Source organism: Callorhinchus milii, unplaced genomic scaffold (genome assembly GCF_018977255.1).
Source record: "Callorhinchus milii isolate IMCB2004 unplaced genomic scaffold, IMCB_Cmil_1.0 Scaffold7, whole genome shotgun sequence".
Lineage (NCBI taxonomy): Eukaryota > Metazoa > Chordata > Chondrichthyes > Chimaeriformes > Callorhinchidae > Callorhinchus > Callorhinchus milii.
In genome coordinates this window covers 15,302,545-15,316,077 of record NW_024704748.1, presented here as the reverse complement: position 1 = coordinate 15,316,077, position 13,533 = coordinate 15,302,545, and the positions used below count along the sequence as shown (strand labels likewise).

The following is a 13,533-nucleotide window of genomic DNA, read 5'->3' as shown; positions in this document are numbered from 1 at the left end:
TTTGTATTGAAATTTTCGATTTGGATCTTAATGGCTAAGTAGAGAGATGTGGGATGAAAAGTCCACGGATTTTGCTTACGTAACATTCACAAATTGTTGGATAAGTTCCAATGAATTGGCAGTTGACAAGGTCGAGGAGTGTTTTTTCCTATTCTGTAGCCATTCCTTGTATTTTTACCCTAATTTCTTTACTTTTATTTGGTAGATGAGTGATGTGGCAGCAGGAGGAGCTACCGTTTTCCCTGAAGTAGGAGCAGCAGTGTGGCCACAGAAGGTACTGTCAGCATTTCTTTCACTCAGAAAGTCACTGACCATTGTAGCAATTTTAATCTTTCTTGCCATCAAATAATCTGAGAAAATTTAAGTATATTTAAATATTTAAATATACCTTCTTTAAGTCCTGTCTTAAAATCTACCTCTTCGATCGAGCCTAGAGTTACCACCCTCTTTCCTTCTCCCCTTCTTCGCATCCAAACCAATCTACAGTGCTGCAAGATATTATCCTATGAGAGGGTCTCTATATAAATGCATTTATAACTTAAAAAAAGGTCCATGTATTATAGACCTGCAATATTTCAATATACTTCCTTCAGGTTCAGGACAAATGTGCTTTTGAGGGATCTGTTAATTAGGATTAACTTAATATACAATATACTGAAGGACGCGAAGAAGGGGAGAAGGGAAGAGGGTGGTGACTCTAGGCTCGATCGAAGAGGTAGATTTTAAGGCAGGACTTAAAGAAGGTAATGATATTTGATGGAAACTAATAAGTTGCTTATTGGAGAGGACAAATTTGTAAGGCTATGGGGGGGAGTGGGATTAATTTGGATAGCTCTTTCAAAGAACTGGCATGGGCACGATGGGCCGAATGGCCTCATTCCCTGCTGTATGATTCTATAATGAAGAGCAGAATCTTTTGAGGTGAAGGATAAGCATTAAACGTTGGCGAGAGCACTATCATTGTGGAGTCCTGTAGCTCAGTGGTTAGAGCACTCGCTTTGCAAGTGAGAGACCTGAGTTCAATTCCAGGCAGAGCGAAACCTTGGGCAAGTTTCCTTACTCCACACATCTAATAATAATCCCTCCAAAACCAAAAAACAATAATAAAATTGGTCATTTTCAATCTACGACTGTTTGTGGGACATTGCTGTGCGCAATTGGCTGTCGCGTTTGCCCACAAATATACAGTCAATTCACTTTATAGTGTATTCTGTGAAGCGCTTTGGGACGTCCTCCCGATGTGAAAAGCACTATATCAAATGCAAGGATTATTATTATTATCATTGAATCAGGCTGACTGTATATGTGACTTTGTATATATAATATTAAAAGAACATAGTAGGATCTTTACCATGGTACAGTAGAGCCCCATTGTAATGAGGAAGTTGGGATCCATAAAATATCTAACCAGTTCTATAATGTGGCATGATCACTGGTCAATACTTTTTCATTCCCTGCACATGGTTGCAGAATTACTGCTAGCTCAGTTGGCTCTTCCAAGATGCTGGCAGAGAAATTCTGGGTATCGATGCATTGGGGTATTAATTGTAAACTCTGTTTAGAATGTGAACTCATTGTGCTGTTTGCTTATATTGCAGGGCACTGCAGTGTTTTGGTACAATCTGTTTGCCAGTGGAGAAGGTGATTACAGCACACGACATGCAGCTTGTCCAGTATTAGTTGGAAATAAATGGGGTGAGTACAGAGACTTTTTTTAACTCTTCAAGGAGGTGAAGGTTTGGATTCAATTATTTCCTCAGCCATGCTTCCTTTTCCTTCTGTACGAAGAGAAGGAACGTTCCACGTGTGGATCTCAGTGACTGGTTTCGACAACCCTGAGTATTGGAAGCAGATGACCTACTCGTGTTGTCAGCTGTAATTTGGTATGAGAGTGATGTGGGGTGACTTTTCCAATGGATCTTCCATTCATTATTCCTCTCTTATTTATGAAGTATTTTGTTGTTGTAGATTGATATGATATGCATGATATAATATACTAACGGCTCCATTTCTTATTTCATAGTGTCTAATAAATGGATCCATGAGCGTGGTCAGGAATTCCGAAGGAGATGCGGTTTGTCAGAGATGGATTGATGTTCTTCACTGTGAATGTGTTTATTCACATATGTGTTTTGTATGTGTGAGCGTGTGAGTGTGAGCATGTGTGAGTGTGTGTGTGTCTGTCTGTGTGTCTATGTGAACACCTTGTCTTTTCCCCACACCACTTACACTGCAGCTCAGTGACTGTTTACACTCTGTTATCATCACTCACTAACATTGCTCACCTTAGAGTACATCGGACAGGGCTAGACCTGCACACTTTTGGTTTCAACCCTTTCCCTCAACAATTTTTGTGGAAAGAAGACTGGGCTTAGTCTAGTTAGTTTAGATGACTAGAAATGTTTCTCCTTATCATCAGTCTTTCACTAAATCAACATTTTCCATCTATTCCAATCATCTGCTTTATACAAGCTGATATAATAGAGGTTTTATTTGATCACCTATAGCGGTGTACGTATTTTCAACCCTGATACCATTTTTAAGACTGCTTTATTGAATTTTGCATGTTCTTTTGAAGTGCATTGCTAAAGATTAACACTTTTGTTTCAAGGCATCCCTCAACTTTAGTCAAGCATGTGAACGTTGAATTCTTGCAGAAATTAGATTACTGTGGATATAGAGGTGTCCGTCGATTTGGCTCTATCAGTCACACAAGTATTTTCTTTCACTAAGAAAGCCATGATTTGGGTATCCAAAGCCTACACTGCTTGTATGGAAATATCTGAAACTTATTGCTTTTGAAAAAAAATCTTTGCTGACTAACACAATGATTCTTTTTAGATTAAAGTTAGTCATTCAGAGTGCCATGTTTACATCTAAAATGGCTTATTTAAGTAGCATAACTGTTTCTACTACCACATGTATGAGGTGTATGTCAGTAGTAAAGTGCTAAATGGTGAAATTTTGTGAGGAAATATCAATTTCTTCCAATTATTTCACCTTAATATTTGTGATTCTGTGTCACATGTTGCCAACTACTACTTTCGCTTATATACCATGTAATGTAATTACAATTGGAGCACGTAAATTGGATCATGTCACTGACAAGTTATTGAGCAGTATGTCAACAAATACACAGGAATCTTACCCAATATGAAATGTATTTGTGTAATAATGATAGTGTAAGATTACACAATCATATTCCCATCAGCACCATTAGATTTTCATTTTTAATGGACTTTGGTTAGTTTTCTTAGCAGTAAACTACTCTTGCACTTTGCTTAAGCACCTGTGCAATCCAATAGCATAGAAGCTATTTATTGCTGTTCAATAAATAGGTTCATAATTTGAAACGTACACAGATTTTTCTATATCTACAAATCCAGTTTACCTGGTTGATCAGGAGATAGATAATCACTGGGTAAACGTTCAAAACTAAAATTGTAAAATCGAATGGTTGCAAATGAAAACCTCTGCACTGTGAAACGTCCTTGAAGAGTTGATGACAATAAATACACTTATCAACCTAGTGCAACAAACGAGTGCCGAGCAGAATATTTAAAAAAAACTCCTTTCTGTGCCATGAAGAGGGAGAATTTGTGTATTTATACATCTGTACCTTTTCTTAAAAAAAACACTCCTTCCTCTCCCCATCTCTGTTTTCTTAAAATATTTTTATTAAGAGCCTCATTTTGTATTTGATCATGTGCACGTTTTCCACAAAAGACTTCATGCAAAGACTGTCTCAGGAATGAAAACAAAAGCCAAAGCAGTAAATTTAAGGCAGCCAGTGCCAAATCTACCAGATCAACAGAATGTGAGATAGAAAAGTCTTTATTCATCCAGCCAGCAGCTCACAGCTATACAGACAGGCTTCAGAAGTGGAAAATGCCTTCTTACAAGAACCCAGGCTTTACCATTTTTAAAAAAATTGTAATCATGTGTTTGTGACCTCTCCAAGTTTACTTTTATCATGGGTACTTCATATCTAGATTAGAGATTCAATGCAATAATGAATTATTCATTTTTGTCATTTTTCAAGTCTAAGTTGTATCCCCCTCACAAACACCAGCTAAAGATTTTGTTTTTTTCAAAAACATTTGCAGAATCAGTGGCGTCTGTAAGATGTATGCAAATGCTATGTATCCCCCCCACCCCACCCAGACAATCTTACTGAGTGCTGCTCCTACACATTGAAATGTCATTGTTTTCCCTGATGTATTTCTCTGTTCCAATGTAATTTTTTTCATGTGAACAAGACTTTCAATAAAGACACTGTAGTGACAGTGAAATTCTTCATTTTAAATCACACTTGCAACTTTACGTATTTAACATGTACTGCTACTACAACAATAACTTGCATTTATATAGTGCCCTTTGCCCCAATCTGCCTTTGTTTGCAATTCAAAGCTCTTGAATTTTGTATTTTAAAACAAATTGGTGCTGTCAACTGCTCAGTATCAAATCTAAAAGTGTGACACATCAGTCAAATACCTGCAGCAAAGGAACACATGGTATCAAGAGTCAGAAACTAAGCCCACACAGGGTGAGACACAGGAAGCCTAGGTGGAAAGTATTTTAAACATCTCAAAAATGTAGAATGGACAGAATATTTTAATAAAAAATAATTCAAGTCATTTTGCAATTGCATATCAAATGCAAGGATTATTATAATATTGTATCTACATTGCATAAAAAAGGTAAGACTTGGTTAATTTTTATTAAAAGAGCTTATTTTATCTTAAAGGTTAATGTTATAATAATAAAGCTCTTGACATTGGCTATAATTGCAATGAAGCTCAATTCCTTGCCAAAAAGGTAGCAGAGTACAAATGACATTGTTTTTTTGATGGAAAGTGCTGACTGGATATTTCATCTATTCAAACTGCTTTGGCCTTATCAGGAGATAATACATTCACTTTGCACAGTATGTACCAAGGTCTGGTTCAGGTATTTTGTGTTTGACCTGTACAAGAATGCTTCAAAACTATTGAAGATGTAGATAGAGCTTTAATTTGTGATCGACCCAAGTCAGATTTGTTGTATTCATTTGCAACTTTCAACTTGCACAATTTGTGACTTGTGAGTCGTTTCCAATCAGCCGTTTATTTGCCAGCTTTCATTTCCTGACTTTGCCAATTTGGGATCAGTGATTTACTATCTACAATGTTCTGAAAATCAAAGTTGCCTACAACTAATCCAGTTTCCAAGTATTGCAAATTAGAATGACAGAGCTTCCAATATGAGTGGAGGTTTAGAGCATGAATATTTTATCTTGCATATTCAATAACATTTTAAAAGGGTTTTATTTTTCTTCTGCTAGTTACCCCTTCATCAATGCTTCTTGACTATATTTTTGGTTAACCCATTAATCCTTTGAAATTCTCATATTTCAAATTCTAGATTGTAGTCTTTCTTGGAGCTGATTGCCTTTGTGACATTTTGATCAGAAATACCCTAAAGCATCACTCATAGATTATGTATGTCACTTGTAAGGAATAAACCCCATATTCTACATATAATTAGGATGGCTCACATAATATTCTGTGTGAGCACGTTAAATATAGCTTGTACATGAGATACTCCGAGATGCTGGTCCTCGTAAAGGGCGCTATATAAATGCAAGTTGTTGTTATGTAATGGAGAGGATGCGTGTCGTAATTTGTCAAGTTCTAACAGCTCACAAAACATCAGCTGACACACTTATTTGTTTTAGTGATGCAGAAAGATTTAACATTGATTTTACCACAATACCCAACCAATCAGACCTTTTGTCTCTCATGTGATCCATCGTATGCTCTTGGTCAGGAAGCACATGACAAAGTTTCTGAGCAACTGGAATACTTATTGACTTGCTTGCAGCTCCTATTTTGAACTGTAAACAACCCTCAGGCAACTATGGCCAAATAACAACTTACCTTTATAGAGTGCTCGTCACACAGGGTAGCGTCTCGGAGCACTTAATATCAGAGTTTACTGATCAGAATCTACTAAAAAAAACCACACTAAACCGAATAAATGTACTGTTTACACTGTCAGAATGAATATTATAGAAGCTCCAGAACATGCCACTTTCAACAATTTGAAAGACACTTTGCCCATTTATATTTGGAATGGCAAGCAACACTGCAATGCTATGTAAATTTTACTACAGGAAAACTCACATAAGTCTGATCTGTTTAAATTGTATAATTGCCTAAGTCCTACATCTGTCCCAAGTCCCGCTTAATAGTTTATATTCTATGCAATTTGACATAACTCATACTTTGCATAAGTCACATAAAATGTATGGACCCAACTGATGCAACTTATGAGAGGCTTATTTTAGTAAATAAGTGTTTATTGTTCTTCCTGAAGTACTGACTGCAATACTGTTCAGAAGAAATATAGGACAAATAAATTGTTTAAAATGGGAGCCAAGCCCTCATAATAATTAATTTTGTTGTTGTTATTTGTGATTTTAAACGCAGTTAGCAGAGTTGGATTTAACATTTTTATTCTTGACAGAATTCATAATCTCAACAGTATTACTCCAGCAACCGGTAACTGACACATAGTTGGCAAAGTTGATTCAAAAAGGAAAAATACAAGATTATAATAATAATCCTTCCAATTTGAAATAGCGCTTTATCCTGTCTTCGATACGTCTCAAAGCACTTCACAGTATATACTGTAAAGTGAATTGAATATAAATTTTGTGGGTGAAACGAAAACTCATCTGTTAAAGTAAAGCTTCAAGGATGTTTTGGGAGTAATAAATGGGTCTTTGGTCAATGAGTTAAATAGTGCTGAATTTATGATAGTTTAAATTACTTTAAATACTTGCCTTTCAAAGTTTATTTGAACAGTTCTTATTCTTTATTGTGTTCTTGCTGTGGTACCAGTAGGGCTGTATCACGGTGTACTTTGTGCACCTTCTCACTCAAAACCTGTGACTCTTAATCACCGTTTGAAGCAAGCGAGTTCATTGCAAAATCAATCTGTACAAAGTGTCAAGGGAAGGGCAAAGCAATTTCGGGTGTTTTAGCTATATTAAAGTGCCACACAAGCCAGGTTTCAACATCAAGCAATGTATTGCATACAATGAGCACTCAATATTATCACTAACCTGAGTGCTGATATGCAAGCAGCTAAAGTCAGAACCAGTTGACCACTGGGCAGAAATTCCACCTGGGACTAGATTTACACCATCTATAAAATTTCAGAGCAGCCATAATTTAGCAAATCGTTGATTTCCGTCATAACTTTGAAGCTGTTTTTCTCTGATTCTTAAAAGAACTTACAGAAAATAGCTTCAAAATTACGACTGTTTAGAAATTGCCAAATTCTGGAATGGACTGGATCTGCAATTCTACATGGGGTTAATCTAGGTAGATTAACATATCTATTCAGTGTTTGCAATGTATAAACAATTGACCCCTCCATATCAGCATTCAAGCTGGTCCCAGGATAGAATTCCATGTTACTCGATGAAGCTATCTCCTGCTCAGTTTGAGAGGGCCTAACCTGGTAGATTTCAGCCGGGAGCGACAAGTTACCCAATACATTATCTCCTACAAAGTAGGAGCTTTACTTCTTACTTCCAAGTTCTCCTCTGACACTCATAGTATTTAAAGGTTAGATTGGTCAGTCATGCATGTATTCTATGTATACATTAATGATTTAGAATTTTTAAAGCACCTTTGTCCTTTGTTCAAATACTGAACCCTCATTAAGTTATTAATATTTAGAAACGTGGACTCCTGTTAAGATAAGGTAATAGCATGCCATTTAGGTGTTTAAAGTACATAGATAACTACAAGTAAGCTAATTAAAACTGTTTTAAAGATCGAATTCCAAACAAACCTCCACTTAATCTGACCTTTAGACTATGTAATAGCAGTGAGCTCATCTCAGATAAAGAGGTGAGGGCTGAAAGTCCAGCTTTGAGAGTAACTCAAGGGAGTCTGCTGCTGTGCTCAGTAACATACACAGCTTGTTCTGGCTTTGGTATACGATTCACTTTAATCCAACCCTAGTTTAATGCGATGGTAAGGATGCAGATAGGACTCCTGTTTGTGCTGTGCCTGACCCTTCCTGGGGTACACTCTGAAGAAGTCAACGCCACCACTGCAACAGATGACACCTCCTCCACCACCTCAGATTGGGGGCTCGGATCAATCCGAGACAGCTTTGAGACTGTCAATGGATATTTTGATTCATTCCTGGAGCTCCTTGGTGGCAAGAATGGAGTTTGTCAGTACAAGTGTCGATATGGTAAGTGGCCAAAAGCACGTAAGCTATACGCTTCGCGCACTTCTGAGAATGAAGAAAAAAAGCTAGAGAGTGAGAAAGTAAGAGAGAGGAGTGAGAAGAATGAAAGATATTCAAAGAAAAAGAGAGATCAAATGTGGAAGTCCAAAAAGAAACCATTCCGACTAAAACTGAAAGAAAAACGTAAAGGGGAGAGAAAAGAACAGAATAAAATGAGCTGTAATTTTAAATAAACAGAAAAATGTAGAGATATAAAGATATCCACTTTTCTGAATGATATTCTGAGATTTGCTTGCTATTTTGAATTTGCTGTTTCTCAACATTTTGGGCTGTGTTAATGTTTAACAGTTTTTGAAGCAGTTAGCATAAAGGTGAGCCAAACAAATTCAGAAAAATCATACACAGAAATGCTAGCAAAATATTCTTTTAAGTGCAGTAAGAAACACTCAGGCCATATCCCAATCTGAGTAATTGAGAGGGACAAACAATCTGCAACATAATGTCTCTTTGGCCTTTAACCAGCAGGTTAGGAGGTGTTTGGGAATGTACAAGGATAACTTGCCATGCACTTAACTCTCCCTCCCATGGGGAAACACTCAGCCTTCGGTTGTGTTCACCCTTTATATGGCTAGGCTAAGTTTATCACCTGGCATAACTTATGAGTTGACAGTGTATGAGTACAGCTGCCTTGTCATCCACTATAAAATAGAATCATTTTAGTGATTATCCTGTAGTAATCCTGTAAGAATGATTTTCTGCCATTATGAAGTATTTAAGTCTTAGCTTTTTTAATTAGTATGCTGTATGGTAATTATAGCACACATTGGGAGTCAGATAGCAGTGGAATAAGCTACTGCAATATTAGTTACACAAGAGGCGTCAAATACATACTATATATCCACTGTGGAAAGAGAAGGGATAGAAACTGATCTCATATGACTGGACCAAAATATTACTGTGAAATGTTTGATCTCTAATGAGTTGCATTGTATAACCAATACAATACTGTTCTTGTCTTTCTGTCTAGGAAAGGCACCTTTACCCAGACCAGAGTACAAACCTAGTGAGCCAAATGGGTGTTCCTCCTCCTTCCTTGGAATCGAGGTACCAAATGCTGTATGTACAAGAAGCAGAGCTGCAATCTCTTTATTACCTACTTTTAGTAAAACCTAAACTTTAGAAGGTTAACAATAATCAAGAATTCTCTCCAAGAATGCGTATTGTGTATATAATTCTCGTGATACTATTGGATATGTAATTTCCAATGTAAATATTTGTATATGAGCAGTGTAGGAACTATTGCATGTACGAATCCCAATGTGGATTCTTGTCTAGTACCAGCCCCAGAGATGATATAATATTGTTTCCCTGAGACTCAGTTTGTGTATTATATACCAGGCCACAATAGAATTGCATTTACTATTCTCTTTACTTAAGTCCAGTGTAGTTACTTTATTGTAGGTATTAATTCCTGGTGGAACTGTTATATGTATCAATGCGAGGGTGGGTATTAAGTATACCAGTGCAAGTATTGTATGTACTAATCTTAATGAAGGGTTGTTATAGAAGTATTGTATGCGTCATTCCAGTAAAGATATTATAGATACACCCTTACTAGATAAGTGGATTTTACAGATCTGTTGAGTTACTCAACAATGTAAACTGAGGTTAATTTATCTCAATTCTGAGGAGAATGGGTATATTTTCAGCTGGGCAATTTAAGAGATAATTGATTTGTAAATGACATTACTTGATCTCAGCTCAGTACGACATTTTTCTGATGTGAGCTCATCTAAGTAGTAAAGGTTGCACTGAGTTAATGAGGGGCAGGGGGCATTACCTTCTGATTTTCTGAGTTAAAACTGATGTGTTGATAAATTCAAAGTGAGCTGCCCAGAGCACCAAATTATCTAGTAAAAGCTGTTGGATACAGTCATACAGAACATATCACAGCCGGCCTTAGCAATTGATAATCCTCCAATTGTGAAAAGTGCTATGTAAATTTGTATTGTATTATATAATGGTCACAACAAGCAAATCAGAGTGAGTGGCAAAATCATAAGAATGGCTTTCTCAAATGAGAATAATAATAGTAATAATAATCCTTGCATTTGATATAGTGCTTTTCACGTCTTCTAGACGTCCCAAAGCGCTTCACAGAATATACTGTAAAGTGAATTGACTGTATATTTGTGGGCGAACGCGGCAGCCAATTGCGCACAGCAATGTCCCACAGTCATGGATTGAAAATGACAAATTTTTTTAGTATTTTTTTTTTTGGAGGGATTATTATTAGGCGTAAGGAAACTTGCCCAAGGTTTTGCCCTGCCTGGAATTGAACTCAGGTCTCTCACTTGCAAAGCGAGTGTTCTAACCACTAAGCTACAGGACTTTTAATTAGCAGTAAATGTATATGTAAACAGCAACCTAGATTTCAGTTGTCAATTAAGGTGCAATGCAGAGTGAGTTAAATGTAACCACAACCCAGGGACTGAACTTTCTTGAAAGTTCTTGAGAAGAAATTTATGTTATCACATGAATTGCAGCTATTCCCACATGCAGTCATTGCTGAGATGTTAAACTGCAATGAAGGGGACAGCTGCTATCAACCTATAACCAGTGAGATCTTGCACTGTTTTAGTTTACTTTATGCAATTTGTTTTCAGTTTGATATGGGAATCCCAGCCATGACGAAGTGCTGTAACCAGCTTGACATGTGCTATGAAATTTGTGGAGCCAATAAGTACCGATGTGATGCCAAGTTCCGCTGGTGCCTGTACGGAATCTGTTCAGACCTGAAGAAAAGTTTAGGCTTTGTGTCAAAGGTTGAAGGTCAGTATTTTTTATTTTTAGTATCAGATAGTGATAAATGTGAAGACATTCCCTTCAAATATTTAAAATTCCTGCTCTGAATATAGTGAGCTGTCTTACCGACTTTCGATTGCAACCCTAATCTACGTCGTCAAACCGTACCAACCTGGCTGATGCCTGCACTTAGCGGAACCAGCTTCACGTGCAACACCTTACTCGCCCCACCATCGGAGGCTGAGCTTTCAGCCTCTCTGGCTCATTTTCTGGAACTCCATCCTGCTGTCCTTACTCACTTCTTTCGACGTCCATCTCAAGACCAACTTCTTTAACTTTAGGTCATCTTTCCCATTTCCACCCCCTTTTGGCTCCCACCCCCAGCTCGGGTGACAGATTGCTAAGCACTCTAGATCGTCCTCCTGACGTAAAAGGTGCTGTCTAAATAATTTTTTCTTTAACCTGGTGTTGTACAGTAATTGTGACAGAATGTCTGGATGTGTTATATGACACTTGTTGCCCCTAATAAATTAAGCCACAATAAATCTTGTAAAGACAATTCTAAGAATTATTTTTAAATAATAGAACATATACAGTATACAGAAGTACAAGTTTTCTGGAAATGTATTCAAGGTATCAATGTGCTGACTGAGTAACTATGATGAATTTAAAAACTACTTCAGTCTTGTATCTCACTGGCATTCTTTGTTCTGCATAAAATATGTTCAAGTTTCTATTAATTTGCTGGTCTAACCTGTGCAAAAACAAGCCCAAGGAACATAGTCCATACGAAAATCAGAGGGCAAGTCACTAGATTGCTTACCTCCTAGAAGCCAATTTTATTGATAGGGACCCAGGATCTCACTTACCCATCCATTTTTGTACCTAATGATACTTAGAGGATTCTCACCCTTAGCAAAAATAATGTAATGTATCTGTGTATTTTTGTCGTCACACTATTAAGTGGGAGCTTCAACATGTAACAAAGGGCAGTAAGGGCTGTACCCTGTGGTTCTCTCCACAATAAACTCCCGTTCTCAGCTGTGCCATTGAAGAGAGAGGTATGATTCCGTGGAGACCTTAAGTTAAGACTGGGAGAAAATATTAAAATTACAAAAAAAAATCTTTTATGTGGAGACATATCCCAAAATGTCCATGGCACTCTCTTTATAGCTTATATTTTGTAATATTCAGATTCATAATTTTTAAGTAAGAATATTTTTCAGTTTTCGGAGAAAATATTTCAATGTGGAGCATGTTAAAGTGGGCGTTTGGAAGAACTTACTGAATTAAATGTGAAGTATCCTGAAGATTATCTTGTTCTCTTGTTTTTAGCTTGTGAATCAGTGGCAGATACCATGTTTAACACAGTCTGGACCCTGGGCTGCAAATCCTTCATGAACAGTCAGCGATCAGCTTGCATATGCAATGAAGAGGAGAGAGATGAGCTTTAAGGACAAAAGCTACCAAGTATATGTTTGTGTGTCTGTATATGTAGCACAGCTCTTCTTAGCAATTATATACATACATAGACAACATGGCATTCCTTATGGATGCTTGATAATGAGACCTCCATACAATATAGATATTAATGCATGAGCTGTTTTTTCCTGCGCATGCATGTATATATATATATATAATAACCTTCCCTATCCATGGCTGTATATACCTCACTGATTATTTATTTTATGTAATAATTTCACAACACAAGCAGAAAGTAATATCAATTACTGAGCAGCCATTACATGCCACCTGCTGACAATGTTGTGGAACAGCCATGAGTTCAAATGAACATCCGCACTGAGTGCATGGTTACCTCCTTTTTACTTGTTTTTTTAAGTTATTTTTAAGTTTTAGTTTACTTTTTTTTCTTACTGAGTCTCCCCAGCCCACACAGGTTCTCCGTCCACTCTGATAGGCCATAGGAGCTTCTGCCAAAGTCAATCTATAAGTCCTCGCTGATCTGCTTTGTATGAAAATAAATGGACATCAGTATCTCACATGGCTATTCTACCTTCCAGTGAAACACATTATCTTCATCTGTAAGTTGTGGCAACTAAAGGATATTCCACTGAGCAGAGCAGGGGAATATGAGCCACATATTCATGTTGTGCTGTATACAGTCCTTGATCGCCATGGTTCTGGTGGCTTGTCAAGCTCATCAATTGTAAAGTGCTTTTGTTTGAGTAATGCAACAAAAGCATTACTTTAATGAAAAGTATCTTGATATTTAAAATAAAACAAATTTACAAAATGGTGTTGTATATTTACTGTATATAGATTGCTGTTGTACTACAAAAAAATCAAACACCGAAGCGTGGACAATGTACCATCATTGTAGTGATGGTACTTTTCAGATACCTGTTTATATTGACACAGAGAAGTAGAAAAGAAACAACAAAGACAAATGTGGCCCAAAGTTGATACAACCAGATCTATTTTCCTGCAATCCAAGACAGCTTAATAATAAAAATG

The 13,533-nt window shown here is 36.9% G+C and overlaps 2 protein-coding genes across 6 annotated transcripts in view; both read left to right on the top strand.

Moving 5' to 3' along the window:
- p4ha1b (prolyl 4-hydroxylase, alpha polypeptide I b) overlaps nucleotides 1–2,159 on the top strand; it is a 40,587-nt gene extending 38,428 nt beyond the window's left edge. For all 4 annotated transcript variants that reach the window (XM_007897533.1, XM_007897537.2, XM_007897531.2 and 1 more), the window contains exons 13-15: nucleotides 206–274; nucleotides 1,599–1,695; nucleotides 2,024–2,159. In XM_007897533.1, the coding sequence (XP_007895724.1) occupies nucleotides 206–274; nucleotides 1,599–1,695; nucleotides 2,024–2,094 (237 nt within the window). In that variant the 3' untranslated portion in view covers nucleotides 2,095–2,159. The remainder of the gene's footprint in view (nucleotides 1–205; nucleotides 275–1,598; nucleotides 1,696–2,023) is intronic.
- Nucleotides 2,160–7,885: 5,726 nt separating this feature from the next.
- pla2g12b (phospholipase A2, group XIIB) lies at nucleotides 7,886–13,312 on the top strand. Of its 2 annotated transcripts, none has more exons than XM_007897617.2 (4): nucleotides 7,886–8,256; nucleotides 9,281–9,357; nucleotides 10,920–11,085; nucleotides 12,394–13,312. In XM_007897617.2, exons 1-4 carry the CDS (start codon nucleotides 8,028–8,030, stop codon nucleotides 12,510–12,512), a joined length of 591 nt encoding a protein of 196 aa, XP_007895808.1. In that variant the 5' UTR covers nucleotides 7,886–8,027; the 3' UTR covers nucleotides 12,513–13,312. The 2 variants fall into 2 exon arrangements, with proteins under 2 accessions (XP_007895808.1, XP_007895798.1); XM_007897607.2 differs by having other exon boundaries at nucleotides 9,281–9,369.
- The last annotated feature ends 221 nt before the right edge of the window (nucleotides 13,313–13,533 follow it).

Bases quoted from the DNA above. Each gene is read 5' to 3' on its own strand.
- pla2g12b (XM_007897607.2), top strand. From the start codon at position 8,028: ATGGTAAGGATGCAGATAGGACTCCTGTTTGTGCTGTGCCTGACCCTT. The intron at 9,370-10,919 runs GTATGTACAAGA...ATTTGTTTTCAG, and splicing joins GAATCGAGGTACCAAATGCT to TTTGATATGGGAATCCCAGC. The intron at 11,086-12,393 runs GTCAGTATTTTT...TCTTGTTTTTAG, and splicing joins CTTTGTGTCAAAGGTTGAAG to CTTGTGAATCAGTGGCAGAT.